This window comes from Schistocerca cancellata, chromosome 6 (assembly GCF_023864275.1).
Source record: "Schistocerca cancellata isolate TAMUIC-IGC-003103 chromosome 6, iqSchCanc2.1, whole genome shotgun sequence".
In the NCBI taxonomy this organism is placed as follows: Eukaryota; Metazoa; Arthropoda; class Insecta; order Orthoptera; family Acrididae; genus Schistocerca; species Schistocerca cancellata.
Window position 1 is genome coordinate 360273210 of NC_064631.1, and position 16322 is coordinate 360289531.

Genomic DNA, 16322 nt, shown 5'->3' on the forward strand with positions numbered 1-16322 from the left:
TTCCAATGATGCTAAGTGGGAAATCAGGTCCTTCACATTGACAGTACAAAGAATTTGGAGAGAATGGTTGTGTTATTCATCTAAAAATGACTGTTTATTGTAAACCATGGTGGCTCTTTGGAGGACAGAAATCATTTTCAGCTTGAAGGGAAGAGATTGGTGGTGGCTAATCAATAGTGCGGCACAAAACTAGTTTGTGCATTTGAAGAAATGCCTCATTTCCAGTTAATACTGTGACAAAACCACAATTGACGCAGTTATAGATTTGGAATTAAAGAAACGTGAGAATTTATGGAAACAGGTCCTGCAGCCCATTACAAATGTGACATTAACATTAGGATCCTGTAATATAGCTTCCCTTGCAAATTAAAATCCACTGTTGTGAGATCTAATAAGTAAACCAAAATTCACACAAAAATATCTTAGCCCTTCTACTCAGAATGAGTTAATAAATTTCATACCTTGTGCATCTGAAAAAGAAATTATTAATGACATTAAAGCTTTACCATTCTTTTCTACCATTACAATTACAAAAAGAGGACAATTAACTGAGATATTTAGGTATGTACAGTTTCATGTGATGTCACTGGGAAACCTTGTGACAGGAAGATAAATGAAAGCTTTTTAGATTTTCGTGAAATAATAGATCAAAATACATTATTAACAGAAAAGGAAATACTATGTGCAGTAGACAATAAGGGACTTTTGTTAACTAAATGCCATGGTCAGCGTTATGGCAGTTGTGCAAATATACCAGACTTACACAAAGGTGTGAGAAAGAGAATTCAACAAAGAACTGCAAGAAATGTGCATTATTTAAATCTATTACTTAATGATGGTGCATGTGGAATTCAAGAAGTCAGGTTCCTTTGTGACACAGTAGAAATGTTGTATCTTTTATTGAGTCTTCGTATTAAAATATGAGAAATTTTGGTATGTTTTTGTATCTTAAAAAAGTTTACCCATCCCTTTGGTCTTCGAGATGTCAATCTGTTAAACCACTTCGTTATGTTTATGTTAATGTGCAGGGTGGGGCAAATAAAAGTGATCCAGGGAATAGAGTTCCAGGGAACAAGGAAACACAGCAGAGGAAAGGAAATACTGTACTAACCTGACCATAGCAGATGTTGAAATTGAGCACTATTCTTCTCTTGGCACATTTGGGCCCTAGTCAGCAAGGTGCTGATGGCAGATCGAACATGGACTGCTGGAATTGTTGCAGTCTTATCCGAAATGTCGTACTGCAATTCTTGAAGACTATGAGGGTTATTATGATACACTTTAGACTTGAGGGTCCCCATGCAAAGTAATCACACACTGACAGACTAAGTGACCTGGTTGGCCAGCTACAGCTTCAACCAGACTGACCTCTGCGAACAACTCTGACAGGCATGAAGATTGTGTAACTATGGTCTAAGGTTTGGGGTTTGGCTGACTGTACTGGCAGTTGTTCCATTCTGTTGTGGGGGAGGGGGTGGGTTATAAGCATACATTCGTATCCACTCGTCCAGACCACTTTCAATTGCCCCACCATGTACTTAAGGCTATGTCAAGAATAAGATTGCCGTATAAGAAAAGAGAAGAAAAAGAACACACAGCTGTTTTGAAAAAACCAATTAGCGAAATTTGAATTCATTTTTCAGATAGTGAATGCACAAAGTTTAGAACCTCAGATTATGCAGTCAAAAAATGTAGAGCTTGATAAATCGTGTTGTTCTCTTATTGATAATGCAGCTGATATTTTATCTTGCTGTTGAAAGAATTTTGAAGTTGCAAGGTCATCAGCTATGTCTTCAGCAAATAAGTTGGGCATTTCACCACAATTTGGAGATAAAATAACTAGAAAAGTGAGAAAACATTGTGACGTATTCTGTCGGGACGAGCAGCTAGTGGATCAAAATATGTACGTCAGAACCACTGTTGTTAATCGCTGTTTGGACATTATTGTAGTCCAGTTAAAAAGCAGATTTGAGGATATGCATAATGTTAACCATTTCTTCAAAAAAATTTGTCTAAAATTTCTAAATTCAGCATCTGACAAAGTGATTTACAATGCAGCAGTAATTCTCCAAATGGATATGAGGAGGATGTATCCAGTTAATGCCCAGACCAGCTAACAGCTTTTAAAAAGACACTGAAGAAAATAATAGCCACATCAACCTATGCAGTTGGCTTACCAAAATATTAGTAATATAGATCTGAATCATAGCTGCAGTCGTTCCGTATTAATGCACAGCATTTTATGTGTTTTTAACTGTTCCTGTTACTTCCCTTTGGTTAAACACTCATTTTCGAAGCCCAAACTTATCAAGAACTATCTGCAGAATTCTATGGCCCAAGACAGATGTAATGAACTCAGCCTCCTCAGTACTTAAAGAGCTAGATCCTTTGATGTCAGTAAGATCATCAATACCTTTGCAACACAGAAAGCAGGCCACATGGTCCAGTTTTACTAGCGATCAAAGTAAGTTCAGTCACTTTTTTAAGTGTGTGCATTGATCAACAGATAGAGGTATAGGCCTGTGCTTAATGATATTGAGTGTCAATCACTATAACGTATTAAATTTTTTATGACGGTATTAATAATTTTGTTTGATACTTTGAAAACAGAAAACAAAACAAATAATCCCTTGTTTATATTGCATGGGATTGTAAAACACTTTGCATTAAATTTCTACTTCTGCTTGCTGTAATCAAGTTATATTACTTACTGCTAGGTTATACATTTTATTTTAGAGAATATGAATTTTATTTTTGCAGGCAAGCCAGTACTGAATATGTTACACCTCTGATCCTATGTGTTTGAAAACAAAAAGATCAAAGTGGTGATATCAAGCAGTGGAAGAGCCAGGATGGAATAATGACAATATTATGAAAAGGATAGATTGCTACTAACCATATAGTGGAGGTGTTGAGCCGCAGTCAGGCACAACAAAAATACTACTGGTTGTAAGCTTTTGGACAAAAGGCCACCTCCTGAGATAGACAACACACACACGCGCACGCACGCACACACACACACACACACACACACACACACACACACATGACCACTGTTTTGGCTGCTGGGGCAAGACTGGCAGTGTTAGTAGCCTTTTGTTGTGCCTATCTGTGACTTAACATCTCTGCTATATAGTGAGTAGTAATCTATCCTTTTCATAATATTGTCAGATTGGTAATAGTCAGGTGTCATTACATAAGTTAGCAAACATGTTTTTAAGTCAAAACATTGCATATCCAGTTATTGCATTGAGTCTGTTTTGTGTAACTGTTAAGTTATCTTGCTATAAAACAAACACGAAGAACTAAATATGTGTTAATATCAATGTGAACAATTTTAGAAAACTTCTGTTATGTGATACTGTATTCAGAAGTACTGGTGTGAGGAGAAGAAAGTGGGCCTGATACTGTGATTCATGCAGTTAAGACAGCTAAGCAGATTCTTATTTTCTGAAACACATAGTGTTCTACCATTCTGCTCAACAGTGATTGCTGAAACATGTCCAGAGCTTACATTAACATAGCATTGATTATTGTGACCAACCTCATCTAGATAACATTTGCTGACCTCAAGCTCGCAAGCTATCCAGTGCCACCAATTCTTTGTTACAGTGTTGGAGCTGTGTGTGTTTTAGAGAACAGAAATTTTAGTTTCACTGCCTTGATCACAGTGTCTGCACAGTTGCACACACACACACACACACACACACACACACACACAAACAATTTTCTCTATAGTGCCCCCATTACCACACCACTGATCTACCTTTCCTCTCCACCCCAACATAACACTTCACTGTTACCCTCTACAGTTCTTATAATACCACAGTCAATCTTGCTGCAGCAAGGCCAAGGATAGTTGGTAGCAAGCAATGTTGTGTCCACTGAAATGTCTGATTGTGACATACAGTTAATTCATAACTGTGTTCATCTAGTGCATTGGTAGTCAACCTGGTCCTTATCCATTTTCATTAGGTTTTAATTAAATTTTGACATAACGTATTTGGTTGGTAATTATTTCTATATGCTTTAACTTTTTGTAACTCTGCTTTATAAATTTTAGAAAGGAAAGCTACTTACCTACTTTATAAATCACTATTACTGTGGAACTAGTGGGTGGTTCAAAAAATTTATTACTAACAGACACAAAAGTGGATGCTAGGTAAAAAAGTTTGACTACCACTGATATAGTGCATTCGCAAGAGCCACAGATAAGATCACATAAAGACAGTAGAAGGCTTGGAAGTAATTCTAAGCCACAATTCTATCACTCTAAGTACTGTAAATAATTAGACAATCTAAATGTGTTTCCATGATCTCTTAATAACAAATGTATAGTTAAACATTGATCCATTTTATTTTTTATGTAACTAGTGGTTATAATTAAAGTGTAGTTCTCACAGAGGTCCAATGTGGGTCGTAATTATCATGTGGCTGCAAAACTTGGTGTTACTGCATATCCAGTTTACCCTGGAAAAACATTAATTCAAATTTTGGCCATCAGGTGCGAATCTGGCATTGCACAGTATCCTGTCAACATCTCTGGTGCTCATATTGAACAAATTGTGTAATTAATGGTTAATAATAAAATCAACATTATGCCTTTCACACTTGTTTGACGTTTTCATTCATGTCCCATGCCTAATCCATTACATATGGAAACATTTCTATATGTCTTTCTTACATGCTCAGTGCCAGATTCTCACCTGGGCCAAAACTTAAACTATTTTTTTTTTCAATATAAATCAGATTTTCATTAATGCATTAAAATATCTACCAAATTTTGCTGCCACGCAATAATTATGGCCCACACTGGACCTCTGTGAGTAGCTGTACTCAAATTATAATCACCTGGTAACACTGATCATGCTTAATATGAACAGGTGAAACATTTTTTACTGAAAATAATAATAAACATTCAATCGTAAAAGACAGATAATGTTTATTAACAACAACATGGGAAGAATAAATTGCTACTCACCATGTGGAGGAGGCATAGAGTTACAGACAGATGTTATGGAAAAGACTATTAAAATGTTAGAGCTTTCAGACAAAATCATTCTTCTGCAGTAAAAAATACATTGCCAAAGAAGGACTTCATGTGAAAGTTTTAATATTTTTGCAGTCTTTTTCATTGTGCCTGTCTGCAACTCAATGCCTCCTTTATATGATGAGTAGCAATCTGTTCTTTCCATATTGTTATTGTCATTCCATCCTGCCCTTTTCATTGTTAAATAATATTTATTCATATGTGCATGATAAATGTAACTAAAGTAACAGCTGAGGAAAAAAAATGGAAATATTAATTCCATCCTGCACTTTCCATCGTCAAATAATATTTATTCATGTATGTGTGATAAATGTAACTAAAGTAACAACTGATGAAAATGGATGAAAATATTAATTATATTTTTACATTTTCTTTGCATCAAAATTAGATAACTGTGTGATTACTTTTAACAACAATGTTTGTATCGTCTAGAATTTCTGGGCACAGTGACACCACTGGGTGAGGTAACTACTGGGTGCAGTGAACGTAAGAAAGAAAAGGAGAAAAGAAAGGAAGCAAGATAAGAGTTAAGTGTCCTATCAAGAATGAGGTAATTAAAAAACAAGAACAAGCTCAAATTGGGAAAGGTGGATGAAAATCCACCATGACTTTTTCAAATGAACCAGCCATGGATTTTCCTTAAGCAGTTTGTGGAAACCATGGAAATCCTTAATATGGATAGCTGGAAGAGGATTTATTCTTGTGAACGCAGCCCCAGTGTCTCATCATAGCAACACCTTGCTCTAGAGTTTTACTCAATCCTTTGGTTGTATTGTACTTGAATTGTACCAGAGATTTTCAATAATTGTATTATTATTATTATTATTAATTATTACTATTACTATTATTATTATTATTATTATTATTAATTGTATTGTTATTTTTTACCTTTTTTTTTTAGCAAGTGGAGCTGCTGAGGCTACAAACACATCTGGTACTGAGGAGACTGCAGCAGATATGTCAGCTCTTGAATCCTTCGGAGTTTATGATGAACAACAGGTACACACATTTTTTCCCAAAAAGATTTCTTTTACAGTAGGATGCTGGCTACATCTCCCATGCTATAGTTTAATTTCCATATTCCATTATGAAATTGCCAGTGTAAAAAGACTAATATCCATATATTCTTAATATCTTCTGGATTCTGACTTGTGTTTTAGTTGTGATTTTGTTGAGTTACAGATTGGTAGGAACAAAAACATTGTGTGATGTAACAGCTTGGCCTGGAATTCTGTGCAGAAATATTAATGTTCCGCATTTTGTACCACCTCTTATACTTAAATTCCATGAAAATAGTTTTCACATTTCATACAGTATTTCCTACCATGAGATAACTACTTAAGATAATCTCCCTAGCCTCCCCCTACACCCTCCCACCAGCTTTGTACTGACTGAACAATCCCCGTGCTTCATGTGGGTAGCCCTAAGTATCGACAGCAGGATGACTTGTCTGGCATAACGCTAATGTACACAAACCTTCCTCCTGAATATTCAATCTATCTATTAATGAAAACTATCTCAAAATCCCTACAGCAGTTTCTGAGATTATCTTTCACATGCAAACAGAAAAAAATGGCCTGGGACTTTATTATATAATAGGTACAGATGGTAGACAAGCTCATAAATTGTAAGGCACAATATCAACAGATCGAGATTCAAATGAGATTGTTGTGGGTAAGGGGTTACTAGATTCTCCTTAGCTTAAAAGAGCATGTAGAACAGATACAAAAGAGTGAGAGAAAGAGTGGTTCTCAGTTATGAAAAAGAATGAAAGTTCACTCTTAGTCACTGTTTCCAAGACTTGCCCTATATCATGATACCATCATCTGCCTAAGAACGTTAGATGAGTCATGTGAGAAAAACAGGGAATCAGCAATGAAACACCATAAACAGATGGTATTTGAACCTGAGAAATTACAGCTTGCAGGAATAGTTGTGACTACAAGGGACATGATGTGGGGGTGGGGGAAGAAGATGTTGAAATGAATGGGAGTTGTAAAAAGAAAGCTAAATATTGTATGGGAAATACAAAAAATTGCTAAACTCCTGATAAAACAAACTGGATTAAAAGGAGGGAAAACTACTGCACTGGTAAGTAGTATAAGATAGGTGACAGCAGATTGGCACCTTTCTCACCTGGCTCAGGAGAAAAAAAAGCCACTGTCAGTGCATTACAGATAAATCTGATCCATCAAGATTTATGTCTTATTTTAGCTACCACCTTGAATTAATAAAGAATATGAATTCTACTCTCTGAAAATCACATAGTGTCCAACATTGAGAAGTATAAAAAAAATATCAGTTTTTATATTATTGTTTTCTGTATACAATAAATTTAAACATGAGAACAAATAATATTGCATATTCTGTGTAGTCACTTCCAGAATAGGGGGAGGGAGGGAGAGAGAGAGAGAGAGAGAGAGAGAGAGAGAGAGAGAGAGAGAGAGAGAGAGAGAGAGAGAGAGAGATAAAACATGGCATCCAGAACCTCTGTTATTAATTAAAACATAAAAAAACTCTACAACAGCCTTTTGTAAAGCATAAAAGTATAAAATTGAGCTTAACTGCAATTTTAAAAGAATTATTACTTTAACTCATCAGGTGTTCTGTTTCGTGATGAAAAAACTGCACATATCATGGAGAAGGCCAGACGGACTCTGACAAGCCTTGACTAGGTAGTGTATCATGGAGAAGGCCAGACGGACTCTGACAAGCCTTGACTAGGTAGTGCCTGAACAGACATGGCAGAGACCACCTCTTTGACAACCGTGAACAGTCACCATTGAGACAGCTGAAGCTGTTTAAGCTTAAGTGATGTTTATACAGTTGTGCATATATTTGGTGGAGTAGAATGAAAAATGTGGTATTTGATTTTAGGTTTTCCCAGTGAATGAGCCGTTTGCACTGTTCTCGGATGTCCAGCCAGGTGCAGTTGTTTTTGTAAGACAGTATTTCGACAGGGTACCTTGCCATCATTTTCAGGTGATACCTTTAGAATGAACATCTTTTGCCCTTTTATACTCTTACGGCTCCCTACCCCTTCCTCCACTGTCTGTTGCATGCCGGAATGGGTGGAGTAGTGGGGGGCACTGCTGGCTGCTGGGTACGAACTCTAGTCCCTCAGTACTTCTGTGGCCTGCGTAGAGTGTGGAAGTCACTCTCGATTGATGCTGTGATTTTAGTTGGCTGAGTGCTGGGTCCCAGCTTTGCTGAAAGTGAACCCAGTGTCTGTGTTGATCAGCCTGTTCAGCCACTCGTATTTCAGTAGCCTTTTCCAGAACACAGTCCCAAAATTACTAGGTCTGTCTCAGCACCTCATACTTCATCGAGTCCCCTGTAGCCATACAGTGTTCTGCAACTGCAGATTTTGTTGGTTCCTTAAGCTCGGTGTATCTTCTGTGTTCCTAGCATCTTTCTTCAATTGTCCATACACTGTCCCCAATATATGCCTTACCACATTTACCTGGAATGCGGTAAACACCTGGTTTATGGAGTCCCAAGTTGTCTTTCAGTAGGTCAAGAATATTTGGAGGTGGACAGAAAACGCATTTCATGTTATGTCAAGCTCGGATTCTGCCAATTTTGTTTGATACTTTGCCAGCTTGCTACACATACACCATTATCTTCTCCTCATTATCATTTTTTGTCTTCTGTGCTTGTACTTTCTGCCTGAAAGCACATTGGATTTGTCTCTCACCATATTCATTCTTATTGAAAACTTGCTTAATGTGTTTAATCTACCTTGGTAATATTCCACAGGCCAAGTGTATCAGTTTACGTAGCACACCCTCACACTATGAAAGATGATGGCAGCTGGCAGCCTGGAGATAAAAATCAGTGTAGGTGGTTTTCCTGTACACACTGTGTCCTATATTGCCGTCCATTCTGTGCTTGACTAAGATATCCAAAATAGGGAGTTCACCATCCTCTTCCATCTCTATAGTGAATTTGATACTAGGGTGCAGAGAGTTCAGACATTGGAGGAACTCCTAAAGTCTTTCACTCTCATGTGGCCATGCAACAAATGTGTCATCAACATATCTGAAGCAGCATATAAGCTTCAGTGCAGCTGTTTCTTGAGCTTGCTTTTTTTAACTGGTGGCGGAAGGCACCCCATGGTGACACCATCTGTTTCTTCATAATATTCACCTTTGAAGAGAATGAATGTTAATGTGAGGACAAATTCAAAGAGGTTAGTCACTGTCAGGTTGAATTTCCCACTGATCAGTTGGAGGTTATCAGCAAGTGGCATTCTGGTGAAGAAGGATACCACATTAAAGCTCACCATAAGGTCCTGGTCATGGAGGCGTAGTTCTTGCACCTCTTGAATGATATGTATTAAGTTCCTGATGTTTGGCCTGCTGGTGCATTCTTGTGTCTGTGTTGAGGATGTAGAGGAACATCCCATTTGTTAACGTTTGATATGCAATAGAGCCTTGGTAGTGCAGCAGCTATTGGTCAAAGCTTCTTGACAATTTCCTTTGGCAGGGACCAGCCCAGGAGCTCAATAGTCTTCTTGTTCACACTGTTGGTCTTAGCTGCACTGAAGCCTACATGCTTTTTCAGATATGGCCACAAGGGAGTGAAAGACTTCAGGAGTTCCTGCAAATCTGAACTCTCAGCACCCAAGTATCAAATTCATCATGATGGTGGATGAGAATGGTGAACCCCCCCATTTTAGACATCTTAGTCACGCGCAGAACAGTCAGCACTGTAGGACTGCCCACACTCATTAGTATCTCCATGCTGCCAGCCACCATCACCACACTTTCAAGAAGAATGGGTATGATGAGAGACAAATCCGACTTGCTTTCAGGTAGAAAGTACAAGCCCAGCAGACAGAAAACAACAACAAGAAGGAGAAGGCAATGGCATATCTGCAGTGTGCCAGCAAAGTATCAAACAAAATCGGCAGGATCTTGGCCTGACATAAATGCATTTTCCATCTACCTCCAAAACCATGCCATTAAATACAGAGAAATAACTTGTGGCTCCATAAATCAAGCATTTACCGTTATTTCATGTAAATGCAGTAAGGCATATATTGGGGAGATTGTACCGACAATCGAAGAAAGATGCAAGGAAGACAGAAGACGCAACGAGCTCAAGCATGGCAGCAGGGGACTCCACGAAGTATAAAGAAAAGGAAGCAGTAATACAAATCTCATCATTTTGAGACTGTGTTCTGAAAGAGGCTATTGAAATATGAGTGGCTGAATAGCTGATCAATAGAGACACTGAGTTCACTCTTAGCAAAACTTGGGACCTGCACTCAGCCAACTAAAATCACAGCATCGCCTGAGGGTGACTTGTGCACCCTACGCTGGGCACAGGAGTACTGAGGGATCAGAGCAAGCACCCAGAATCTGGCAGTTCTGTTGCCCCACTACTCCATCTGTCGTGGCATGCAACTGACAGTAGAGGAAGGGGTAGGGGAGATAAGAGTGTAAAGGAGGCAGAATTTAGCAAAGATGCTCATTCTACAGGTACCACCTGAAGACGAAGGCAAAGTTACACTGTCAAAATATCATGTTATAAAAATGATTGCACGCAGCTGGACAGCCAACAGTAAAAGCATGAAAAATGTGGTGTGCACTCAGAGTCACAACAGCACATTTTTAACCTTATTTCTTTAAAAGCCTGAGTAAAATACTACTATCATTAAATGAATGAGTTTTGTCATATGATGACATGGTTGGAGACTGTGGCTATTATGCAAAATAAACTGTTTGGTGGTGTACATCGGCAGCCAGTCACAAATTGGTCTTAAGTTACTTTATTCAAAAAGTACCGTTAGTGGTTTTAAATTTATATAATTCATCAGATGGGATTTCATGGTTTCGTCAAAACGTATGATGTATTGGTTTATTGGTGAGTTGCACTAGGATAATCAAATATTCACAGTTAAAAACATGTTGGCTGCTCTACACCTTGTGTTAGAATGTGCCTTACATGAAATGTCCATCTGGAGCATTTGTTTTCACAATTTTCTTCCAGTGAATTGTATTTGTAATGTTTGTTGTATTTTCACAGTCACATTTGTTGGTTTGCGTTATTAAACACTTGTGTTTGATCACAAACAAATTTCCAATGTGCACCACATGTTTTGACCCACAAGCAAATAAATGAGTATCAAGATGCTGCAATACAGTGATACATTACAAAAGTTTGGCATTCTGGTAAAAGAAGCATACATTACTGTTATGTTAAATTGAAACAGTATTTTGCATTAAACGTACACCATTAAATACAGATATATAAAAGATGATTTTATTTACAAAATGATAGAGAAATAAATGTTGATAAAAAGTATTTTAAATCTGTATGCACTGTTTGAACATTGATGGTGACAGTACATTGAAATTTGTTTATATTTAGTGTCATGGAAATTATTGTCTATTGTAGATATATACAGTATTATAAGATTTAAAAACAAAGATGATGAGACTTACCAAACAAAAGTGCTGGCAGGTCGATAGACACCCAAACAAACACAAACATACACACAAAATTCAAGCTTTCGCAACAAACAGTTGCTTCATCAGGAAAGAGGGAAGGAGAGGGAAAGACGAAAGGATGTGGGTTTTAAGGGAGAGGGTAAGGAGTCATTCCAATCCCGGGAGCGGAAAGACTTACCTTAGGGGGAAAAAAGGACATGTGTACACTCGCGCGCACACACACACACACATATCCATCCACACATACACAGACACAATCCGTAATCTACTATACAATCCGTAATCTACTACACAATTTTATCCCGCTGATATATATTCAATAATACGTAATACGTAATAATACGTAACCCACTTCCAAACCATAACCCAAAAAAAAATTTTTTTTTTCCGCTTTCAACACTACCGCTACTATAAAATCCACCGTTTCTAGTTCACAAACAGTTCCTTTCACCTATTAAACAACCATTTTGGCTAGTTCTAATAACTTTTGCTTTATTTCCATTTCCATTTTTCTCACATCACTGATCATTTTTAGCCGCTTCCCACAGGTTTTAACATCATTATTTCTTCGTCAGACAATTGTTAGCCTCATTCTCATAATCTGCCACCACAAAACCACTCCTTTTAATACATTTACACGTAGGTTTTTCGAAATTTTCCCGAATTTCTCCACCCTTTAACGTGTTTTGGCGGCAACATAACCACCTAACCTTTCTGCACATCGTTGTCTACCTACACAAGTTCATCACAGGATCAACATAGCCCAGCTCTAACCAACACTTTTTCGCCTTTTTTCACACCAGATCTCCAGTTGCTTTCTAGTTCACCTTTATCTCTCCCCATATATTTTTATTTTCATTTTCATTTCAGCCTCGTGTTACACTTTCCACCTTCAAATACCATGTCACCCTCACAACACCCCCACAACGACCCCATTAAGTTTTATTTACATTCCCTCCACAAACATGCCTTCGCCCTAGCCAGATTACACTCCCATATTTTATTTTCTCAGGCTTGTCTGATATTTGGCATTACTCCCAAAGGCCTCACACTCAAAGTTCCCATCTCTGGTTGCAACCCTCCTTTTCAATAGTCCCTATACCAGTTCCAAACTGAACAATCCATTGCCCTCACCCACCTAATCCTTCACCTACACATCAACTCAGCCAATGAACACACCCTTCAACTCCTATCCTTAATAAAAGTCCTCAGTCTTTCCTCTCCCACATCCACAACGGCTGTTCAGAGCATCCTCCTACAGTCCAACCGCAAATTAGAACAGCATGCCACCCTCCACCTTAAAAAACTATCCAATCTCCTGGTTTCCCACCTCCGGAAAGTCAACTCACTCACCCTTCACAACCTTTCCAGCAAACCTCAAGCTCCTTTCATTGCACACAAACCCAGTCTCTCCCATCTACTCAATCTCCCACTTCCAGCTCCACTCCCTCCAAAACCTCAAAATTCCAATCAACACAATCTGGAACCACAACACCCTAATTCAGTAGTTAACCTTTCCTCCAAACCTCTCTCCCAATCCGAAAGCTCTGTCCTATCCAAAGGCCTCACCTTCAGCCCCACTCCCAGATTCAACCAAACAGCCCTCGTCAAAGATTTACTGTCCTACACTCGTACTCTCTGCTGGACATATCACTTTGCCACGAAGAAAAATGATCCTAATCCTACCCCTAATGATCCAACTCCCCAAGACACTATGCAAATTGAACCCTTCCTCGAACAGTTCCGTCCTCCGTCACAGCGGGACTCACCTCCTCTTCCTCAAAATCACCCCCTCAAAACCTTCCAGAAATTTCTGACTTCCGGCCTTGCCTCTCAATCCTTCACAAAAAACCTTAATCCTACTCCCAACATCACTACTGCTGAAGCCCAAGCTATCCGTGATCTGAAGGCTGACCGTTCCATCGTCATTCTTCTGGCGGACAAGGGTTCCACGACAGTGGTACTTGACCGTCGGGAGTATGTGGCTGAGGGACTGCGTCAGCTTTCAGACAACACCACATACAAAGTTTTCCAAGGTAATCCCATTCCTGATGTCCAGGCGGAGCTTCAAGGAATCCTCAGAACCTTAGGCCCCCTACAGAACCTTTCACCTGACTCCATCAACCTCCTGACCCCACCGACACCCTGCACCCCTACCTTCTACCTTCTTCCTAAAATTCACAAACCCAATCATCCCGGCCGCCCCATTGTAGCTGGTTACCAAGCCCCCACAGAACATATCTCTGCCTATGTAGATCAACACCTTCAACCCATTACATGCAGTCTCCCATCCTTCATCAAAGACACCAACCACTTTCTCGAATGCCTGGAATCCTTACCCAGTCTGTTACCCCCGGAAACCATCCTTGTAACCATTGATGCCACATCCTTATACACAAATATTCCGCATGTCCAGGGCCTCGCTGCGATGGAGCACTTCCTTTCACGCCGATCACCTGCCACCCTACTTAAAACCTCTTTCCTCATTACCTTAGCCAGCTTCATCCTGACCCACAACTTCTTCACTTTTGAAGGCCAGACATACCAACAATTAAAGGGAACAGCCATGGGTACCAGGGTGGCCCCCTCGTATGCCAACCTATTCATGGGTCGCTTAGAGGAAGCCTTCTTGGTTACCCAGGCCTGCAAACCCAAAGTTGGGTACAGATTTATTGATGACATCTTCATGATCTGGACTCACAGTGAAGAAGAACTCCAGAATTTCCTCTCCAACCTCAACTGCTTTGGTTCCATCAGATTCACCTGGTCCTACTCTAAATCCCATGCCACTTTCCTTGATGTTGGCCTCCATCTGTCCAATGGCTAGCTTCACACGTCCGTCCACATCAAACCCACCAACAAGCAACAGTACCTCCATTATGACAGCTGCCACCCATTCGACATCAAACGGTCCCTTCCCTACAGCCTAGGTCTTCGTGGCAAACGAATCTGCTCCAGTCCGGCATCCCTGAACCATTACACCAACAACCTGAAAACAGCTTTCGCATCCCGCAACTACCCTTCCGACCTGGTACAGAAGCAAATAACCAGAGCCACTTCCTCATCCCTTCAAACCCAGAACCTCCCATAGAAGAACCCCAAAAGTGCCCCACTTGTGACAGGATACTTTCCGGGACTGGATCAGACTGAATGTGGCTCTCCAGCAGGGATACGACTTCCTCAAATCCTGCCCTGAAATGAGATCCATCCTTCATGAAATCCTCCCCACTCCACCAAGAGTGTCTTTCCGCCGTCCACCTAACCTTCGTAACCTCTTAGTTCATCCCTATGAAATCCCCAAACCACCTTCCCTACCCTCTGGCTCCTACCCTTGCAACTGCCCCCGGTGTAAAACCTGTCCCATGCACCCTCCCACCACCACCTACTCCAGTCCTGTAACCCGGAAGGTGTACCCGATCAAAGGCAGAGCCACGTGTGAAAGCACCCACGTGATTTACCAACTGACCTGCCTACACTGTGAAGCTTTCTATGTGAGAATGACCAGCAACAAACTGTCCATTCACATGAATGGACACAGGCAGATAGTGTTTGTTGGTAATGAGGATCACCCTGTGGCTAAACATGCCTTGGTGCACGGCCAGCGCATCTTGGCACAGTGTCACACCGTCCGGGTTATCTGGATACTTCCCACTAACACCAACCTGTCAGAACTCAGGAGATGGGAACTTGCCCTTCAGTATATCCTCTCTTCTCGTTATCTGCCAGGCCTCAATCTCCGCTAATTTCAAGTTGCCGCCACTCATACCTCACCTGTCTTTCAACAATATCTCTGCCTCTTTACTTCCGCCTTGACTGACATCTCTGCCGAAACTCTTTGCCTTTACAAATGTCTGCTTGTGTCTGTGTATGTGCGGATGGATATGTGTGTGTGTGCGAGTGTACACCTGTCCTTTTTTCCCCCTAAGGTAAGTCTTTCCGCCCCCGGGATTGGAATGACTCCTTACCCTCTCCCTTAAAACCCACATCCTTTCGTCTTTCCCTCTCCTTCCCTCTTACCTGATGAAGCAACTGTTTGTTGCAAAAGCTTGAATTTTGTGTGTATGTTTGTGTTTGTTTGTGTGTGTCTCGACCTGCCAGCGCTTTTGTTTGGTAAGTCTCATGATCTTTGTTTTTAGATATATTTTTCCCATGTGGTATGTTTCCCTGTATTATATTCGTATTATAAGATTTGTTACTTTAACTGCATATAGGTGTAGGAAAATTATTTATATTGGAGTGTGGGAAGTACTTTCTGAAAGTTTATCATATAAGCGAAACCAGTACCCGTATGTTAGAAGTATAGACCCTGACTGTTGAGGCACTTGTCCCACTCTGGCACAAGGCGGTGAATGGCTGTCTCATAAAATTCCTGGGGCTGCGATGTTACCCGGTTCCACACATACAGCTGGATGTTGCCGTGAGAGGTGAATCATTTGTGCCTCAGAGCCATTTTAAGGGGACTAAAAATGGCGTAATCACAGGGAGAGAGGTTCGGACTGTATGGAGGGTGGCCAAGAACCTCCCATTATAATTTCTGCAGGAGTGCCATGACTGTGTTGGCCACATGAGGCTTTGCACTGACATGGAGCAGAATGACCCCATGGGTGAGATTGCCTGGTCGTTTTGATTTGATCGCTTGGCAAAGGGTGGTCAAGGCTTGCGAGTAACAGTGAGCATTCACTGTTGTTCCATGCTACAGGAAGTGAATAAGAAGGGAACCATCTTGGTGAAAGAACATCAGCATAACCTTTCCTGCACTCGTCAGCATAACCTTTCCTGCACTCGTGTGGATGTCCTTGGCCTTTTTTTTTTTT

At 40.2% G+C, this 16322-nt stretch overlaps 1 protein-coding gene across 9 annotated transcripts in view; it reads left to right on the top strand.

The window, feature by feature from the left end:
• Window positions 1-16322, top strand: part of LOC126088127 (FK506-binding protein 5) — a 184785-nt gene that overhangs the window by 145160 nt on the left and 23303 nt on the right. For all 9 annotated transcript variants that reach the window (XM_049906240.1, XM_049906239.1, XM_049906231.1 and 6 more), the window contains one exon: window positions 5952-6049. In XM_049906240.1, the coding sequence (XP_049762197.1) occupies window positions 5952-6049 (98 nt within the window). The remainder of the gene's footprint in view (window positions 1-5951; window positions 6050-16322) is intronic.